General features: G+C 47.1%; 6 protein-coding genes across 6 annotated transcripts; 4 read left to right on the forward strand and 2 right to left on the reverse strand.

The window, feature by feature from the left end:
• Window positions 1–62: 62 nt before the first annotated feature.
• POJ06DRAFT_253543 (Sec1-like protein) lies at window positions 63–2,951 on the forward strand. The gene is made up of 9 exons (XM_056187652.1): window positions 63–168; window positions 224–363; window positions 418–458; window positions 510–597; window positions 645–797; window positions 857–1,056; window positions 1,123–1,586; window positions 1,643–1,888; window positions 1,944–2,951. The coding sequence occupies exons 2-9, from the start codon at window positions 330–332 to the stop codon at window positions 2,806–2,808; spliced, it is 2,091 nt and encodes a 696-aa protein (XP_056044177.1). The 5' UTR covers window positions 63–168; window positions 224–329; the 3' UTR covers window positions 2,809–2,951.
• POJ06DRAFT_223096 (uncharacterized protein) lies at window positions 2,952–4,160 on the reverse strand. Its single transcript, XM_056185668.1, has 4 exons — window positions 3,937–4,160; window positions 3,619–3,869; window positions 3,135–3,567; window positions 2,952–3,086 (listed from the first exon to the last, which is right to left on the reverse strand). The coding sequence occupies exons 1-4, from the start codon at window positions 4,057–4,059 to the stop codon at window positions 3,072–3,074; spliced, it is 822 nt and encodes a 273-aa protein (XP_056044178.1). The 5' UTR covers window positions 4,060–4,160; the 3' UTR covers window positions 2,952–3,071.
• A 120-nt stretch (window positions 4,161–4,280) lies between these two features.
• POJ06DRAFT_253546 (Hamartin protein-domain-containing protein) lies at window positions 4,281–8,113 on the forward strand. Its single transcript, XM_056187653.1, has 3 exons — window positions 4,281–4,540; window positions 4,663–5,789; window positions 5,840–8,113. The coding sequence occupies exons 1-3, from the start codon at window positions 4,533–4,535 to the stop codon at window positions 7,879–7,881; spliced, it is 3,177 nt and encodes a 1,058-aa protein (XP_056044179.1). The 5' UTR covers window positions 4,281–4,532; the 3' UTR covers window positions 7,882–8,113.
• A 1,662-nt stretch (window positions 8,114–9,775) lies between these two features.
• On the forward strand, window positions 9,776–12,963 carry POJ06DRAFT_253549 (P-loop containing nucleoside triphosphate hydrolase protein). The gene is made up of 2 exons (XM_056187654.1): window positions 9,776–10,595; window positions 10,645–12,963. Exons 1-2 carry the CDS (start codon window positions 9,829–9,831, stop codon window positions 12,788–12,790), a joined length of 2,913 nt encoding a protein of 970 aa, XP_056044180.1. The 5' UTR covers window positions 9,776–9,828; the 3' UTR covers window positions 12,791–12,963.
• Window positions 12,964–12,969: 6 nt separating this feature from the next.
• Window positions 12,970–14,980, forward strand: POJ06DRAFT_281684 (acyl-CoA N-acyltransferase; the record flags this gene model as incomplete). Its single annotated transcript, XM_056189963.1, has 4 exons — window positions 12,970–12,997; window positions 13,178–13,395; window positions 13,643–13,807; window positions 13,967–14,980. The coding sequence occupies 4 exons, from the start codon at window positions 12,970–12,972 to the stop codon at window positions 14,978–14,980; spliced, it is 1,425 nt and encodes a 474-aa protein (XP_056044181.1).
• A 211-nt stretch (window positions 14,981–15,191) lies between these two features.
• POJ06DRAFT_110782 (uncharacterized protein) lies at window positions 15,192–18,742 on the reverse strand. The gene is made up of 4 exons (XM_056184061.1): window positions 18,549–18,742; window positions 18,404–18,489; window positions 16,677–18,352; window positions 15,192–16,626 (listed from the first exon to the last, which is right to left on the reverse strand). Exons 1-4 carry the CDS (start codon window positions 18,608–18,610, stop codon window positions 15,403–15,405), a joined length of 3,048 nt encoding a protein of 1,015 aa, XP_056044182.1. The 5' UTR covers window positions 18,611–18,742; the 3' UTR covers window positions 15,192–15,402.
• Between the last annotated feature and the right edge of the window lie 235 nt (window positions 18,743–18,977).

Below are 18,977 nucleotides of genomic sequence, written 5' to 3' on the forward strand. Positions count from 1 at the left end.
CCTGCAGTACCCACGATTGTGCGCAACGTCATGCGTGCCGCCAAAACCAAACCTTCGTACATCTGAACTGGATTCAGGAGACGTCAGGGACACAGCATTTTCGACAAGCAGTCGTTAGCAACTTACTAGTCCTTATTCGATCCCTGCGCTATAGGCTGTGCTTAGCCTGGTAAATATACGGGTCACACAGGTTCGTGGGTTGCAAAGGCTAATCACGAATCTGGAAACTGCAAGTCTGCTCCAATTGCTCAAGTGGACATCGCAACGCAGCCGCGCGGTGTGCCGACACCATCATTGTCCAGCGCTCATAAAAGGACCATTTGGACAAGATGCCCTTTTCTCTGATCGAACAATATCAGAGGAGTACGTGTGTGAGATTAATGAGATCCATTGAGCAATTCTGATATCTACCCATAGAGATCCTAGAGCTGCTGGATTCTATTGTTGTCAAGAATAAGGTGCGTGACTACTTTAAATCCTTCGACGCTACTTCGAGCTAACAGCACCAGTATAAATATATTGTGGTGGATCAGTATACGTCGAAACTCATCGATAATGTATTTCAAACGAACGACATCTTACGGCATGATGTGTCTGGTATAAGAAGTTCTTCTAATGGGGAAATGGCACCTAACTGGTATCAGCTATTGAAAGGATCGAAGAACGTCGGCAGTCACGAGGAACTTTTGAGGCAGTCTATATTCTATCGCCAAAAGATTACGTTGTCGACTGTTTGCTAGCCGACTTTTCGCTAAGTCCCACACGATATGGCGCAGCGCATATATTCTTCGTTCCTAGTAAGCGCCTTCTTGCAGTTTCAACGTATCCATGGATAATCTAATATATCCTGAAACAGTGTTCGACGAGGCACAAGTGAACAAAATTTACAACTCACCAGTGGCTCCTTATATCCGGTGCTGTGTATCGTTAATGATTGATTATCTTCCTCAACAGGCAAATGTTTTCACATTAGGCAATTCAGATGCGCTTCCAATCTTTTACAATCCCGGTTGCTTAGATCTGGTTGTGGCGACTGCTAGGCGCACAGCTCGCAGTGTAAGTTTCATATGTGTGGAGATCTGCATAATGTACGAACTGCATGCTAAATTTCGCTCTACTTAGCTAGTGGGAGTCTGTGTCACACTAGGCGAGTACCCGCTAATACGATTTTTAAATCCGCCGGTAGAAACACATATGGCGTATACTCTGCCGTATATGATTGCAAAGGAATTGCAAGAAGGGCTTGACGAATATGCTCGAGCCAACAGAGATTTTCCTACCGTTGAACCGGACAGACCGCAGTCAGTATTCCTAGTGCTCGATCGGTCTGTGGATCTAGACGGCCCGTATTTGCACGAGTTTTCATATGAAGCGATGGCGCACGATCTGTTGTTTATAGAGAATGGAAACAAGTACACGTACGCTCGACTAAGTCAAGACGGCGAGCAGGAGGACGTTGTCGGTGTCTTATCAGAGAAGGATCCTGTATGGGCGTCTTTAAGGCATAAGTATATCGCAGATGCAATTGATGAAGTCAAAGAAAAAATCGTCAAGTTTACTGAGGAGAACAGCCAATTTGCTAACCTGTAAGCTCAGGCGTTTTCAGTAATACCTGATGGATGAACGTACTAACCATATGTAGTGACAATGCGTCGGCTTCACAACTAAAAGACGTCTTACTGACAATGAATGTGTTCTCTAAGGAAAAGGAAATGCTCAGCCTGCATATGAGCATGACCGAAACTATCACAGAACTCTTTAATCGAACCAGGTTGAGCGCTATTGCTGATGTCGAGCAGTGCCTAGCTACAGCATTGACACCTGAAGGCAAGCCGCCGAAGACAGTACTTGAGGAGCTGGTACCACTGTTAGATGATGAGCATGTTTCGTACGGTACACTGACATTTGTGTATTATTTCCAACCATATTAACTATCGTCGCAGGACACGAGATCGGGTTCGAATAATTGCATTATACCTACTCTACCGAGAAGGAATCGTCGAATCTGACTTTGCGAAGTTATGCAAGCACGCAAAACTCAGCTCGATGGATATGCACCTGATACGAAATATGGATTTATTGGGTGCGAAGATTTTCAAGGAATCGCCAAAGGACCGACGACCTCCGAAGAAGGGTGTAAGAGCCGAAATTATTGAGGCGGAAACACAGCCGTTTACAAGATATGTTCCTAGAGTGAAAGATATTTTGGGTGGCGTTGTCAACAATACGCTTGATTTGGAACTATTCAAACATTTCAAAGACCAACCTATAGGAGTCTATGACTCAATGCCTGCACAGTCTGTGGTGTCTGCAACTCCTCGACGAAACCGAGCGTTCTGGCATGATCGGTCGACGCAAGTTCCAGCTCAGCGCATTTTCGTCTTCGTTGCGGGAGGAATGACATATGCGGAAATTCGAGCGGCATATGAAGTGTCAAATGCGCATAATAAAGAAGTGATAATTGGGTCTGACAATTTTCTGACGCCCACAGATTGGCTTCATCAGCTCTCACGGTTACGTACGCGAAGACGGGATCTTGGCCTAGTGGCCGATCAGCCAGATCCGGAGATGCCACCATCTTTGCTAGAACGAGATCCTCCTCCGCAGCAGCATATTGTTAATCAGGGAAGGAATGGAAAGCCGTTGCAGTCCGCGCCTGGACCATCAGTACCATCTACTGCACCACATAAGCTATCCAGAAATACCGACCACCATCACCATAAGACTACAGGTAATCCACCTGGCCATTTTGATGTGGAGGCAAAGAAGAAAGGCAAACTTGGAAAACTGGGTGGTTTCTTCAAGTGAATCTTATCATCTGCATGTATTATTTAAGCATTTTGGGCTAGATTTTTGATAGTATTTGATTTCGGACTACGGACTTCAGCGGTGTTTACGATAAGATGTATTCTATTTCGGATGTGGCATGTACCTGTATTGTATCTTAGGAAATGTTTCATGATCTTGCATTGCTAGACTATATTATGGGCGAAGTAGTAAAACCATACTTTGTCGTAACTCATTGGCGCATATATTTAGAACACGATCCCGCTATGCCCCTTGGGAGCCGATCAAGTCAATTTGTACTGCAAAGGAAATTAGTTTAGTCAAAATAGCTATCTAATGAAACTCACATGATCGTAGTCAATAGTCGTGTAGATAAGGCCCAGTTCACTAAGATATTCACATGCCTCTTGAATAGTATTCGGGTTCGCGCCAACACGTTGGGAAATGACATGAATATTGACTCCTTCATTTGATGCCTGTTCTACAGCCGTCGAGAGCGTATCTAACACCTTGCGCTGAAGAGACGTGAGATTCTCGTTGGTATAGCTGCGGGTAGAAGGCTGAATGCCAGCCATTTTCGTCTCTTGATGCGTCCCGCCGGTTCCACCTTGTCGTTCAGGATGGAGGGTCTGTAAATGTAGAGCAAGAGCCTCCAGCTGAGAGTAAATAACCTCGTTGTAGTCGGCGACTATGCGGATCAAGTTACCGTTGACTTGCCGCTTGTTATTGAAAAATGACTTTAACTCGCCAATTACGCGAACATAATCTCCCATCTGAGGACTAGAGGGAAAAGATTAGTATGTAATCTGGTTGGTTACGCCGATGCCATACCCGGAGATTCGATCACCATCTGGTTTATCCGCGGAAACGAACTTTCTGACTTCAATAGTTCCTGTACCATCCTCGATTCTGTATGTTGAATTTGTAGTCTGATTTAAAACATTTCGAACTATTCCAACAAACGTGACTGTCGAAACATCAACACCGTCGACAGAGTACTCTGAGTCAGGATGAGCCTGTGATGCATCAAGGATCTGCTTAATAGTGACGGGTCGTACTCTGCTCTTCGACTCTGAAATCGACTGCAAACTTGTTAGAAGTTGACTCTTTTCCATAAGAGAACAAAACAAAGAATAGTAGTATACATACGCGCTCGCCACCACTCTGAGAATTGTTCATACCATCGGATCCGTAGGTATTACTCACAAATCCGCCGCCTCCACCACCAAATCCACCGCCATAGTTCGAATTATAGCCAGTGTCGTAGGACATACTCTGTATACGTTGGTGACTGCAGGTGGGTGAAATAATCAACGCGTCGGAGCACGACGCGTTCTCGTCGTTGGCGGACCCATATGACGCGTGAAAATATCACGGATTAGATGAATCACCGTAACGCCGCAAGCTCACAAGCTGGACCACATTCTAGTGGAAAATCTGCTTTTGTAAATTTTCAAAATGCGGTTTTGCCGTCATCAGCGTGTCCGGCATTTTTTCGCGCTAATGGGATCACAACGCACTCCAAAATTATGAAATTCGAAGACTTCATTATACATCGAATGCGTCTGACAACATATGTAACACATTCGCCAGCAACACTCCAAAATGAAGTGAAAGGAAAGAAGAGGTTCAATACACTAAGTATCGTGCGCTCTGAGTGCGGTCAACGTTTCTATTCGACTAGACTATACTCCTCGCTTGGTCAACCGTGGCCATTGCAAAGTGCTTGAAGGAAGTCTACATATATGTCTGGGTGAGTCATACTTAGTGAATAGAGCGTTCCTACGCTATCTGGACTTCCTCTAGTGATAACTGCTGAATTAATTTGTTTTCAATTTGTTGTCTGAAATTGGCTGATTTGTCGGTGTATCGTAGATCACTTCGCGAGCTCTCAAAGGCAGTAGCGGTCGCGCTATCAAGCGCAGACCTGCCGCGGGCAGGCTGCCGTAGGGTAGAGCTTCCAGAGAGCCTCTCTGGGAGTCTCACCGCTTATATTGAGAAGCATGCGAAGTACGAGATCAATGACGCCCAAAGATTGCATGAAGAGCTGGTGCATGCGTGTAGAACGCATGTGCTTGTTCCGGATTCGCCTCAACAGAGTCTCTTTCTGCAGATAATATTACAACTTATTCCCAACTTAACTCCACACCAAGATGGTGTGAAATTTTGGATCGACCAGTTTGCGGCGCCAGCAATTGATTCTGCCGGGCGGTCACGCACTATCGTTGAAGACGCACGAGACCTGTTATTCAATATCATGGTATACGACGCAGATTACGAAAGCGTAGAAGTGGAATTACGCGAAGCATTGTCAGACTTTGTTGCGGACATGTTAGTGCGGATCTACCTTGGCACAAAACGTTTGGCTGATGTGAACGGAGCTTCTATAGCCGAGTGTGAAGGTGATGGGGTCGCAGAACGTCAAATGATTTGCATGCAAAATGCGGAGAGTGAATTGAGACGATTTGGCAACAGGCGGCCGAAAGCATTTTTCAACGTCCTCGATCGGTATTTTGTGAAGAAAGAATATCGAGTGGCAATTCTGAGTCTATTGTGCTCGTTTATGCAGGCGCAGCCGCCACATTTGTTCGAAACTCATAGCTCGCAACTAGTTAGTCACCTATACGACTGTCTATTATACGATAGATCTGCTATTGCAATTAACTTGACTTGTACGGTGTTTGTAATGCTACTTCCCCATATTTGCAGCATATTGGGTCCAGACTTGCCTAAAGTGTTCGCGGTCTATGCGAGAATGATATACTGGGACATTTTATACAAAAAGGAAATTGCGGGCTCAGGGGAAAATGGTGAAGAATACGGTGGTACTAATAAAGGACCGGACGATTTAGGCAGCTCACAGTCAAGCGCTGATGCGTCAAGTACCAGCGGTGGTATGCCGTATGGTGGCTACTATTACTATGATGACGTCGAGGGCAAGGAACTCGGTCATACGAAAATCACCGAGCCACATGCTCAGAAAGCGTCGTGGGACGTCTTAGGTATTTGTTGCTTCCCATTTTGATTGCCAACTAATTGACATATCCTACAGACGGCAGCTTTGATGACCCTGCAGGCGCTGGTCCAGACTCGTCGACCGTTAACTATTCGAGAATTTTCACATTTACCTATGGGCTATACCCGATCCACTTCTTGACGTTCCTAACGAGTCCACGTCGGTATTTCCGCATGCGCAATGCTGAGATGAACGACTACATAAAGTATGATATCGACGATATTGCATTCCGTTCACAGAATATGTCACGCCGTCATTTACTGCATCCCAATTTGTTCCGCCATACATTTGAGAGCGAGATCGCCGATAGGCAGCGGTGGGACCTTGCTGGTACAGCGGAGGATATCGCGGCATTTTGTATCACGCTTGATACAAAGAATCTTGAGATGCCGGAAATGCAAGAACCTACTGTTACGTTCCGTGGATTTCATGATCAGCTTGAACATTTCACAGAGGATCAACAGCCTGCATATCTCTCGCTCGATGAATCTGCCCAAGCCGAGCGTCTGGAAAGCGTTGCGCCGGACGAACGCCCAACGCATATGGCCACAGCCGAAATTCAAGATGTTATGCATCACGATGATATTTTGTCTGTGAATGTCGCGCTTGACGAGATTCCGGAAGACAGTTACTTGTTCCCTGCTGACGACAACATTGGTCGGGTTCCTGACCGCCTTTCGATAGCAACTAGCAGCGACGATCACAGCACAGGCGTACGTGTTTCCGCCCCTATTGTGGAGCCATCATTGAAAAAGCTCGCTCAGTCTGCCGGCTCGGAGAGTGAACGGTCAAAGGTTGTGACTAGTCCCAGTTTCAAGCCTCAGACACCGATTGCTGCATCGATGTCATCTATTAGTGCTTCTGGAGAAATGTCACCTGAAGGAAGCATGCACAGGCCAATTATGGACATCGAATCGATTCTCGAAAGTCATAGAGATATTAATAGTCGAATCGTTTCTCGCCGCGGATCAGCCGAGACTGGATCTTTGGGAATGTCATCACCTCTGAATCGATCCCAGCAACAGGGTCCCTTGTCCGACAGTATATCGTCTCTCAAACTACCGGCTTCTATCGCAAACTTCAACTCCAATGTACGGTCAGAGATAGAAAGCGACCCGGCACATGAGGAAGGTCAGCGGCACAAATCAGTTGCGTCATCGATCAAGTCGTTACCCATGTCTCCGAAGATGCAATTCTCGCCAGTAGTATCCCGTCCGAACCCGAAGAGTCCACTGTCGTTTATGCAGCTCTCTCATTCGCACTTTGTCATTGCCAGCAATGGAGCGGGTAATGCAGAATCTGCTGCAACGCCATCCCAGACAGAAGGATCAGATTTCAAGCCCTCAGGAGAAATTCCAGTCGCCTATCTGCAACGACAACTGCTAGTGCTTCGTAACGAACTTAACTTTGAGCGATATCTGAAGCAGCTGCGTTTGCGTAATTTGCGCCGCCTGAAGGAGCAATATTCAATTCTCCAGCGAGACGATGCGAATATGCAAGGTCTGATGTTGTCGAATCGCATGCTACAAGCTAAAATTGATCGACTGCAAACGGATGCAAAGAAGCAGCATTCGACACTTACGACGTTGGCGACCGATCGTGCTAAATATTCGAACCAGCTGCTTCAGAAGAATCGTGATTTGAAGGCTGAACGGAACCAATGGAAGGCTGAAGAAGAAGGAGTGCGTGGTGCGTTGGAAGCGTCTCGACAGGAAGTTGAAATGCTGAAGCAGGGATTTCTTGAGAAGGAAGCTGAAATTGAGAGACTTGGTCGCAGACTTAAGGATGCCACTACGACAGCAAGCGAAGTAGAGTCGTTGAGAGAAAAATATACGGTACTTCAAGGCCGTGTTCTTGAGATGTATTCCCGGGATGACCGTGCTTTGAAGGCACCATTGGCAGACGAGAACGAAGAACTGCACAGCCTCATTGCAAAGCTTGAATTACGGGTCAAAGCGGCCGAGTCCGAGTCAGAACAACTTCAGAAACAATACTCAGCTAGAGTGGAGGAGCTGGAAGAAGAACTCACAGACATTAAGAAGAGAATTCAGTGCGGACAAAAGAACGGGGTCTTGTAAATTATGGGTTTAATATTCTTTGTCTATATGTTATCTAAGCATTGTGATAAACGGGTTTGATCGGTTTTGGAAGGGTTGCTTTTTTTTTCTTAAGGTTATTACGCTAAGTTGGAGTTTGCTGTGATCATTAAATTTGCCAGTTAAATTTTCCGACCATGAATTCGCTTTATCGAAATGTATTATGTACCAATACCCTGCACTGACTTGATTATGGCAATATAGTGTACATTAAACATTCTACCTGAATTTATCCAGTCCAGTTCTCCAACTTCTTCCAGATCGAGGGACATGAATCACGAGGAGCTCAAAACAGTTCAACCTACGATAGCAACTTCCGGCGCACCTCGGGAGCTGAGATCCACGCAAGTATTGACCGCGCGTTCACCTCTCAACCGATAATTAACGCCTCGCCCCAGTCCTGTGGACGATGGAGGAGGGAATTACAAAATCACGTTCGGTAGGGATTTACAAATTGACCAGGGCATACACTCTTCTTCCCGCTCCAGAGTGTGCTTTTTACTATTTCTGCCTTGCAAGCCAACCCTTTACCGACAGTGATGTTTCCGTTAAATATCCAGTGAGACTACCGCTCGTATACAATGGATTAGCGGTCCAGTGGCCGAAACGTCAGTAATTCGAATGCCGGGATTCGATATCCGAAAGACTGACATATCATTTGTCACAACGACCGGTTCGATATAGACAGAGATTACAATACGGAAATACTCAGCCGTCATAACTTCAGAATCTAATCACACGACATCGCGTGAAAATCCTGCTCTCACGTTGATATTCCACGATTATTCGCCGATGACATATTGTTCTTTATATGGTTTCCCGCCGCGAGCGTAACGGTGAAGACATTTTTGTGGAGAATGGTCAGTTCTGCTCGATCGGTGGGGTCAATCCTCGCATTTTAAATCGCCAATTTGCAGAATATAGAAGTGCAGTCACAGTCAGTGTCGATCCAAACTGAGCCCGTTAAACCGTTAAACGTAGTCGTGGTTATAGGAATGGAATGAAGGGTACGGTACGCTACGTGGATGCAGACGTGTTGACTGCAACAACGACCTCTTGAGCAACGAGAGGACACTTTAGAAATCGTCCGGCCATGTTGAGCTGTCGAGGTTCAACAAATGAATCACAATGCACCCGGATTCCAATGGCAGGATTATTGAGTTGTTTGCTGTCGGATACCATGAGGACGATCGCAGACTGCCTGTACCTCCCTTGAGCCCGTTGTACTAGCATACGCCCGTTGATATTTTTCCCTGTAGAAGATCGGGGCTGTCGTAGAAATCTAGGTAGAATACTGCCGCCACGAACGTTGTTAAGAAGTCGTTATCACGACGGTCCATAAACGTAGTACAGACATCGTAAATGAACGTTTCACTCACCAGGCATGACGTCGAGTATTGATTTGCGAACCCCGACTTCCGGCGCCGTTTTAACATTGAAAAGATAAAATTCGACTAATATCTGTACGTGCTTTCGGCGTCTTGCGCTTTCGGCGTCTTGACCAGACGAAACTGGCGACGAATCGAATGCAGCGGTTGAATTTATCGACGTCATGGACCTCGCCTCGTAGGTTGGAGGATAGAGCGTTGGAAGACGGTCCTCGTGCAGAGGAATGTTCAACTAGTTAGTAGTACTGAGATATCGGAAATAACGAGCGGAAACTGCTGATCGAAGAAGGATATAAAGACAACCTGAAATATCGAAATACTGGCGGTCGTTGCCACACTGGAGTATGTACTGATATGAACATGTCCGGACGGCTTAACAATTCTTAAGAGAGCGAGCTTATTAGCGAGAAGCGACGGCAAGGTCAAAGTTGCACTGGGTGCGGCTCGGAACCAGTTGGGAGTTGAGCAAAAATTTTGGTTACTTGACATTCGACAGTGATAATTCTCTTTCGGGAATTCCTCTGCTTGACAATTTTGCGGGATGTCTGATAGCGAGGTGGAATACGATATCTCAAACGCGATCACGTCGTTCCATGAGGCTTCGTCGTCGTCGGGATCAGACAGCGAAACCCAGTCCGACAAAGTTAATGGTAAGCCAGGGTCATCGAGACAGCGGGCGCTAGCCAGTATTACAAGTGAGACTGAGTTGTCCGGGACTTCAAGTGGCAGAAATGTATCCCGAAACGATGACTCTTCGGATGATGAAGATTTTTTCAACAATTTGCAGGCTCCCTCGTCCGTGCCTCCTGGTGCTTTGGGGCAGAAGAGAAAGGTGAATCCGGGAAAATTCAACGCGCTAGGTCTGTCCACGGCGCTCTTGAAAGCTGTTCATCGCAAGGGATATAATACGCCTACACCAATTCAGCGCAAAACTATCCCCCTTGTGCTCGAAGGTCTTGATGTTGTTGGTATGGCCCGCACTGGATCCGGCAAGACGGCGGCGTTCGTCCTGCCCATGATCGAAAGACTCAAGACGCACAGCGCCAAAGTAGGTGCGCGGGCGATCATCCTCTCTCCGAGCAGAGAACTGGCGCTGCAGACATTGAAGGTCGTTAAAGACTTCTCGAAGGGTACCGATTTGAAGTCTGTTTTGCTGGTCGGTGGTGACAGTCTTGAAGATCAGTTTGGCTGGGTATTGGCCAACCCTGATATTATTATTGCGACGCCAGGTCGATTTGCGCATTTAAAGGTCGAAATGGATCTTGACCTACGATCTGTAGAGTACATTGTTTTCGATGAGGCGGACCGGTATGTTTGGCCTGCACGCAGCCTATACCCATGCTAATTGACTCTCTAGGCTCTTTGAACTTGGATTTGCTATGCAATTGACGTCAATTTTGGCCAGCTTGCCTGCATCACGACAGACCCTGTTATTCTCAGCTACACTACCTAAATCGTTAGTCGAATTTGCCCGTGCTGGTCTAATTGATCCTGTCCTTATCCGTCTTGACGCCGACGCGAAAGTCTCGGATGAGCTGGAAATGTTTTTCTTTAGCGTGAAAACAGCGGAGGTTGATGGTGCATTGGTGTGGCTACTCCGGGAGGTCATTAAGATGCCCATTGCGACAGAGATGCCACAGAGACAAGAGAATTGGAATTACGACGGCTCGGATGCTGATAGCGATAATGATGTGCACTCAGAGGATGGCAACACGAAGATGGAAAAGAAAAAATTTAAGAAGGATATTAAGAAGAAGTTAACGACTCGTGCACCACAACAGAACGAACTCACATCTCCTCACTCTACAATAGTTTTCGCGCCCACACGCCATCATGTGGAATATGTCACCGGACTGCTCAGGACTTTCGGATACGCTGTGTCGTATATTTACGGTTCGCTTGACCAGCATGCACGTCGCGATCAGCTCGCCCAGTTCAGGTCTGGCTTTACTTCTATTCTCGTTGTTACCGATGTTGCTGCTCGAGGTATCGATATTCCAATTTTGTCGAATGTCATTAACTACGCGTTTCCTGGCTCTCCAAAGATATTCGTGCATCGTGTGGGGCGAACCGCTCGCGCAGGAAAACGCGGTCGAGCTTTCTCGTTGGTCAAAGAGTCTGAAGTTCCGTATTTACTTGATCTCGAGCTTTTCCTGGGCAAAAGTTTGCTGTTACCAACACAAGCACAGAACACTGGTCCTGACGAGATCGATTACACTGCGAGTATCGTTGTCGGCGGCTTTCCTCGTGATGACCTCGAGCGGTCCTGTGAAGATGTGCAGTCTGTACTGGCGAAAGATTTCGACCTCTTCACTGTTAAGCAGGTTTCGATCAAAGGTGAGAAATTGTACCTCAAGACCCGCGGATCTGCGTCGATGGAGAGTGTGAGGCGCGCAAAGGAAGTGATTGCCAAAGGATGGGACTCTTTAAATCCTCTGTTCAAAATGCATAACCTAGCTGAGCGAGAGCATATGTTGGAACGTCTCGCGAACTTCCGACCGGCGGAAACGATATTTGAGTTGACTAGGAAGGGAGGTGTCGCTGCGGAATCTGGTGCAGATTTGATGAGACGGCGAAGAACGCAGGTAGCTCCGATTCAACAACATGCAAAGGAGAAGGGAACTATCAGGACTCGTCCTGATGTCGGCATAGACCAGACCGATTTAAAGGATAACAATTTTGACGGCGACAATGGCAATATCGAGGAGAATACCGGCGCAGATTTATCTTCCGTATCTGAGGCAGATCTTCTGAGCACGTTCAAGCTTGCTTCTAAGGGCAGTAAACGGAAACGAAGATCTGCAATCGATGGTGATGTTGCACCTTCTAAGAAGGCTAAGAAGACCTCGTTTAAAGACGACGCGCACTACATATCTCATTACGCTCCTGCGGAGATAGCGCAAGACAGGGCATATGGAGTTAATCCAGGCAACTCGACTTCGGTCACGTCGTTCATGGATGTAGCTCCGTCGGCTACGTTTGACCTCATTGCAGACGAGCAACCGCGTCAATCGACTGGTATCATTGGCAGCAACCGCTCTAAGTTTACCAAATGGGACAAGAAGCGCGGTAAGTACGTGACCAAGCAAACTGGCGATGAAGCTACGATGGGCGGCAAGAAGGGCAAGATGATAAGAGGAGAAAACGGCGTGCGTTTGCCTTCTTCGTATAAGTCCGGCCGATTCGAAAGCTGGAAGCAGGCAAACCGCAAGAATGGTCAGCGTGTTGGCGACATGGAGAATGTTGCTGATTCAGGTCAGAGCATGCCGCCTAGTAGAAGATTTAAGCACAAGTTGGTGAAGGCACCTAAACCTGCGGATAGATTACGGGACGACTATAAACAACGGTCCAAGAGGATAAAGGAGGCACAGGAAAAGGGCGTTGTCAAGAACAAGAGGACGGCCAGCGAACTCAAGTCCACAACGGATATTCGCAAGATGCGCAAGCTCAAGGAGAAGAGACGGGAAAAAAATGCGCGACCAAGCAGGAAGACGAAGAAGTGATGCATGTGGATCAGTATATTAAAAGTTTGCTTCATGCTCTGTAGTTATATGCATTGTATGATGAAAATCGTATTTGTAGTTAACTTTTAAGTTTCTCTATTTAAGGCCAAAATGCGCAATTTGGCCAATTTATACGCCGCGGTGGATGCGAATACGAGATAGTTTTATCGGTGATATCTATGGCGCAAAGGTATATCAAATGCGACAGTTATGCGGACTCGGGACCAATTAGCCTCAAGCTCGCACGGCGCATCTCAGGCCATATCGTGAAGTGGCCCACAGCACCAGCAAGCAGCTCGCAACTGGCCGGAGAGGACGCAATCATGTCGTCCCAGGCCTCGCCATCCATCCAGGCAACTCCTCAGCCGCCTCAGACGTCTGTCATAGACCAGAATCCGCCGTCCGGCTCGGTCTCAGCTGCTCCGAGCATCCCGAGTCGCTCCCAGTCACCGCCGCCGGTGTCAATCGCCACCCTCGCCCAACTCCGCGTCGGGTGTAAGGTGTGGGTCTCCAAAGACAACGACTATCGCATCGCTGAGCTCCTGTCCATCCACACCAAAAAAGGAGAACCCGTCTTTTACGTCCACTACCAAGATTTCAACAAGGTATTTTTTTCTTATTTTTTGTGATTTATTTGGAGATTTGGTCGTGAGATTGGGGACAGTTTGCCACCTCATCTAGAGCACGTCGTGGCACTTATGCAATTTACCCGGCTATCACGATGCTGGAATATATTTCAATGTTACCCGGTGTTACTGGCCGGTCTTGATGTTCGTGATATGTGGGGAAGCATCGAACTACACTGAGCGGCCGCATCCAAAATACGTTCTTCTTTATGCTAATGGTTATCAGCGTCTCGATGAATGGGTCACCGCTGCACGACTCGACCTTAGTCGACCAGTGGAATGGCCGCGGCCTGACAAGCCAAAGAAGGCATCTGCATCATCGGCGTCCAAGAACTCGAAAAACTCGAAAGACACACCACTTGTGCGTGATCGGAAAAACAAAAGATCTAGGGTGCCGGCCAAGATCGCAAAGGCAGCCAAGGCAGCTCGGGCGCGGGGAAAGGAAAATCTAGAAGCTGGGCTTCTCAGAGATGAAACTGACACCTACCCCGACGGGCTCACGCCGTACACCACCAACAATGCCACTCCGATGACCTCGACGCCGTCAGAGGATGTGGACGCTAAGGATGCCGACCTGATGGACTTGGACGACACGCTGCCCGAGACGACCGATGGCCTGCAACCGGAGAATTATTCTCGCGAGGAGGAGATTGAGAAGTTGCGTACGTCGGGGTCCATGACGCAGAATGCGCATGAAGTTGCTCGTGTTCGGAATTTCATGAAGATCCAGTTTGGCCAGCATGAAATCGAACCATGGTATTTCAGTCCCTATCCGATCGAATTAACAGAGGTAGATTGCCTGTACATCTGCGAGTTCTGTCTATCATATTACGGATCCATTAAGCAATTCCAGCGGCATCGCGTTAAGTGCCAGTTGCAGCATCCTCCGGGTAATGAGATCTATCGCGATGAGAACGTGTCGTTTTTTGAAATCGACGGAAGACGACAGCGTACATGGTGCCGCAATTTGTGCTTGCTATCAAAGCTGTTCTTGGATCACAAGACGCTTTACTATGATGTTGACCCATTCTTGTTCTACTGCATGACCAGACGTGACAATCTCGGACACCACTTACTCGGATACTTTTCAAAAGAGAAGGAGTCGGCCGAGCAGTACAATGTCGCCTGTATCTTGACACTCCCACAATACCAGCGACTCGGCTATGGAAAGCTACTCATTGCATTCTCGTACGAACTCTCCAAGAAAGAAGGCAAACTTGGCTCTCCAGAGAAACCATTGTCCGATTTAGGTCTTCTGTCGTACCGTGCATATTGGTCCGACACAATCATCGAGTTGCTCGCAGACGAAGAGCGCGACGCCAAGGAGACTACGATCGAAGAAATCGCGACGACAACGGCAATGACGACACAAGACGTTCTCCACACTCTCCAAACACTAAACATGCTCAAATATTACAAGGGCCAACATATCATCTGCCTAACGAACGGCGTTCTGGAATATCGCGAGAAATTAAACAAACGACGACGCAGAAAATTGGATCCGCAAAAGTTGCAATGGAAACCGCCTGTTTTCACACCAGCGCAGCTCCGGTTCGCTTGGTAGTCAATTCACACCATTATATAGTATATATGCGCTTTGTCTTATTAATTATTTTCTTCAAAAAGCTCCATTGTGGCGTTCATGGGTATTAGCATTTTTCGACAAGTTTATGATTTTGGATTTTCTTTGCTCTTTTTTTAATTCTTGGGACTTGCTTTAATTGTATATTTCAGTCGGTATTATACCGCTTGTATTATAGTACACTCGGAGTTGTTCGGAATTATGAATAAACTATAACTCGGTTTGCCTGGAGTACAATTATTTAGCTCGTAAACTGTAATTTCGATACACTAGCTAATGTTTATGTAATGAACAAACCAGTCGCTAATAACAACGTTCTTGTAACTCTTTATGACCTCCAAATAACAGCTAAGTTCTCCTTCCTTTCCAAATATCGTACGCATTACCTCTCATCTATCTGGCGTTTACCTCAACTTCAGGGACATGTAGGGAACCTCGACATCCTCATCATTCAAATCGTCCGCACAAATTTCGAAAATTAATGTCTTCGCATGCTCAGGCACCGGTTTCTTGGACACAGACTCTATAAGTTTCGTGAGCGGCAAATTATACTTATCCTGCAATTTCTTTGCCGGGAAGAACGATGCGTAAAGTAAACTAACACCGTACGACAACATTGTGATCGTAAGGCCCTCCTTCTCCTTGAAATAGTCAATCAGTGCCTTCAAAGTGATGTCCTTGTCCAAATCGAACCGGTCCCAGATCCTGTCAACTTCTTTGCCATTATACTTCAATTTTGAAGACGCGATCGGCTCGGAGAAACCAAAGAACGGCAAGGACAAGTTCACAAATCCGTTCTTGTACGACTCGAGCTTGTTCTTGCCGTCGGCAACCTTATACAACTCTAAATTCACAAGACCAGTAACCAGGGCCGTGGTCGTCGCGATGGCAGGGATAATCCGACCGGCAATTAGCTTCGTGCGGAGACGGTCTGCGGGCTCAATGGCGTAATTGAGCGCCCGCAAGTTCGAAGCCGCCGCGATGAAGTCAATATGGTGGTTCGTATCATCGTCCTTTTCAAACTCGACTGGAACCAGTCTGTAACCTGCAAGGGAGGAAGGCGGGGGCAGGCTCTCGGCAAGCACCTTGAGCTCGTCATCCTCGAGACTGGTAGAGTCGCCATCGACTGGCTCGTTGTCGTTCACCTGGATCTTGATACCAGACTTTGGGGAGAACTCGGGTACCATGATGTTCTCCAAGACTTTGTTAAACACGGTCAGATCAGTGCATCCTTTCAAGCCATAGTTGAAAGCATGAAGATTAGCGGCCGCGACAACGAAGTCCAGGTGTATGGGGTTGCTGGGATCGAACACCAATGGGGTAGGTGCACGCTTCGGACCAGACCAGAAAGGTGAGCCCGAAGAGGTGACTGCGTCCTTAGGGAAATTGTACAGAAGCTGAGAAATCTCGTTGTTGTATTTCTTCTCAAATTCAAATCGCGCCCAGACAATACACTCATCGAAAGTTAGCGGCTTCGCAGTTACAAGGTAAGCCTGAAGAGTTTCCAAAATGGTCTTCTGATCACCGCTCTGCTTCAGTGTGCTCTCAACAAAGTCGGGGTGCGACAAATACAGGTTGACATTCTCTGCTGGAAGGACGAAATATTCCTGGAACAAGTTTTTGGCCCACTACAGCCCATTAATATACAAAAGCATGAAGAGAATATGAGAATACATACAGCGATGGTGTGCTCGATCTGATTTGGGAAGCTTCGGAGGGTGCAAAGAGGAATACTCTTCTCTGGCGGATCCTGACTAGACGAGTAGCTCTCAGTAAGACCAGGATAAACTACCTGAGTATTACCCTTGGTTCCTAGAGTACCACTCTCTAATAGTGGCTTCCGGTAGAAAACGCATCGTCGGTCAACATATGTTCGCGCATCAACATTATCGAGAGCGTTGGTGACTCCATCCAATCCGTTCCAGAAGTCGTCGTCAAAAATATTCTCGGTTTCGGTACCAACTTTCTCCTGCTTCGCTTCAATGTGACCGGCAAGTTCCGGGTTCATAGCAATGGCAGCTTTAGCAGCGACCTCAGACTTTTGCTTGCCAACATCATGAGGTCGGAAAAGGAACTGTCGATTCAAGTTTGACTTCTCGATAGAATCCATATCAGTAACGACGATCTTGCCTCGCGGACCAGTACCGAATCCCATCAAGGCCCAATTCTTCAGCATCTCACAGCCGATCGCACCTGATCCAACCAAGAACTCCCGCATGTTGCTCATAGACTCATAAAACTCCTTGCCGAAAACTGCAATCTGGTTGTCGTACCGTGACCCAGTCGGGGCTGTGTTCTCTGCTGTTCTTGGGAATTTCTCAGGCAGCGATTCCAATGAATCGAAGTAGAAATATTGCTTGATTGGACCGAACTTTCCAGACGATGCCTTCAGCACTTCTTGCGCAACAATACCGCCAAATACAGCCGTCATGGGCGGAAGATCACCCCGTGCCTGATATGCCAACTCTTTCAGCAAGTTCACATCCAATTCAGCGCCATCTAAGATCAAAGGGTTCTGCTCTGACAATGTGCGAGCAAGATGCAGCAGTTCATTGGCATCCTCGTCGTTATATGGCCTTGGAAGTTGGCCTTCGTGCTTGTTGGCAAATCCCTGCAACGCCTGGAATCCAATATGTAGCTGAGCTGGACGCTCCATCTTGGCGAAATCAGAAATCAAATACTCCGGTCTTTCCAGCTGCTTCGACAGAGGCTCAAAATCGATTGTGAAGGGGACCTGGACTTGAGTGAACAACCCACCCTTTACATATGTACCGAGACCTTTGAGTGAGCCAATGTTGAATGCGTACGGCCCGAGGACGGTAACTTTCCGTGGCTGACCATCGTTTAGTGATGGAATACCGTCCACTTCGGCAAACTTCACGTAATCACCATCCTCAAGACCATGACGGGAATCGTCCAGCACAGATATATTTCCGTCTTCATCGATGTCGGACACAATTCCGTGAACGGGCTCGTTTCCAGTGGCATCAGTTATCTGGAAGGTTGTACCAAAGTCGTTGAAAATAACACCAAACAATCCCCGCACATCTGCGGAAATGAAAGATATATTGTACTTGTGGGTGAATTCGTTGATTTGCAACTGAGTCTCAAGAGAAGTTTCGGTGAGCACGACCACCTGGAACTGGCCGATGGTTTGCGCGTCTAGGGGACTCTCAAGAACAGACACTTTAACATATTGATTCAGTTCCGCAAGACGTGGAGCGGTTGCAACAGCTCTAGAAACGCCAACATCTTCCTCACGCAAAAAGAACTGCGACGACAGGTCCTCGATCTTCGTTGGCGCAGGATCCCACAGGGTAATACTCTTGACACCTGCAAGAGTGACATTCTTTGCTGAACCAAGGTTAGACGTACATAATATCTTCTGGAAATTCAATTACGCACCAATTTCGACACCAAGACCTTTAAGCCCAACAATAAGTACGTTCGAAGTGTTCAACCGCTTCATGGCCTCTTCACCAAGGACGTATCTCGAATGATTGCATTAGAACGATACTCCACAATGCGAGACATTCCTAAAAAAACTTACAGCTGGCGCGAATACAATCCTTCGTCAATGACCGGACCATCCTCGGTTTTATCAATCTGCATGCTATTCGCGTCCTGCACACGTCACTCGTTAGCAGCGTCCCAGCATCCTCCATCAATTTCGCCCAGAGCTTCCATGATCCCGCCGGAGATATCCATGGTAGCATTCCCGTCCTATTCATGCAGTAAACGATAAATAACTTACTGCCATTATTACGAAAGACTTTCTCTCAAAGAAATAAATAAATGCTGGGACTGTAGTCCTTCGACTGGTGGGTGCACGCTTGTAAGACAGTAAAGAGTGGGCCGTCAAGCGACAAGGACCGATCTAATCTATGTATATAATCGATAGACTAGCAATAGAAGATACACTGCAATCGAAAGGAATCTTAATTTATTTTTTATATGCTTCACGTCGGAAATCAACGGC

This window comes from Lipomyces tetrasporus (genome assembly GCF_029532465.1).
Source record: "Lipomyces tetrasporus strain NRRL Y-64009 chromosome Unknown POJ06scaffold_5, whole genome shotgun sequence".
In the NCBI taxonomy this organism is placed as follows: domain Eukaryota; kingdom Fungi; phylum Ascomycota; class Lipomycetes; order Lipomycetales; family Lipomycetaceae; genus Lipomyces; species Lipomyces tetrasporus.

Coding starts and splice junctions, on each gene's coding strand:
- POJ06DRAFT_253543 (XM_056187652.1), top strand. CDS start 330: ATGCCCTTTTCTCTGATCGAACAATATCAGAGGA. Junction 459..509: donor CTATTGTTGTCAAGAATAAG/GTGCGTGACTAC, acceptor TAACAGCACCAG/TATAAATATATTGTGGTGGA. Junction 1,057..1,122: donor CTAGGCGCACAGCTCGCAGT/GTAAGTTTCATA, acceptor CGCTCTACTTAG/CTAGTGGGAGTCTGTGTCAC.
- POJ06DRAFT_223096 (XM_056185668.1), bottom strand. CDS start 4,059: ATGTCCTACGACACTGGCTATAATTCGAACTATGGCGGTGGATTTGGT. Junction 3,870..3,936: donor CTCAGAGTGGTGGCGAGCGC/GTATGTATACTA, acceptor ACAAGTTTGCAG/TCGATTTCAGAGTCGAAGAG. Junction 3,568..3,618: donor GATGGTGATCGAATCTCCGG/GTATGGCATCGG, acceptor TTTTCCCTCTAG/TCCTCAGATGGGAGATTATG.
- POJ06DRAFT_253546 (XM_056187653.1), top strand. Junction 5,790..5,839: donor AGCGTCGTGGGACGTCTTAG/GTATTTGTTGCT, acceptor CATATCCTACAG/ACGGCAGCTTTGATGACCCT.
- POJ06DRAFT_253549 (XM_056187654.1), top strand. CDS start 9,829: ATGTCTGATAGCGAGGTGGAATACGATATCTCAAACGCGATCACGTCG. Junction 10,596..10,644: donor GTTTTCGATGAGGCGGACCG/GTATGTTTGGCC, acceptor TTGACTCTCTAG/GCTCTTTGAACTTGGATTTG.
- POJ06DRAFT_110782 (XM_056184061.1), bottom strand. CDS start 18,610: ATGCAGATTGATAAAACCGAGGATGGTCCGGTCATTGACGAAGGATTG. Junction 18,490..18,548: donor GGATTGTATTCGCGCCAGCT/GTAAGTTTTTTT, acceptor CAATCATTCGAG/ATACGTCCTTGGTGAAGAGG. Junction 18,353..18,403: donor AGGTCTTGGTGTCGAAATTG/GTGCGTAATTGA, acceptor ACCTTGGTTCAG/CAAAGAATGTCACTCTTGCA.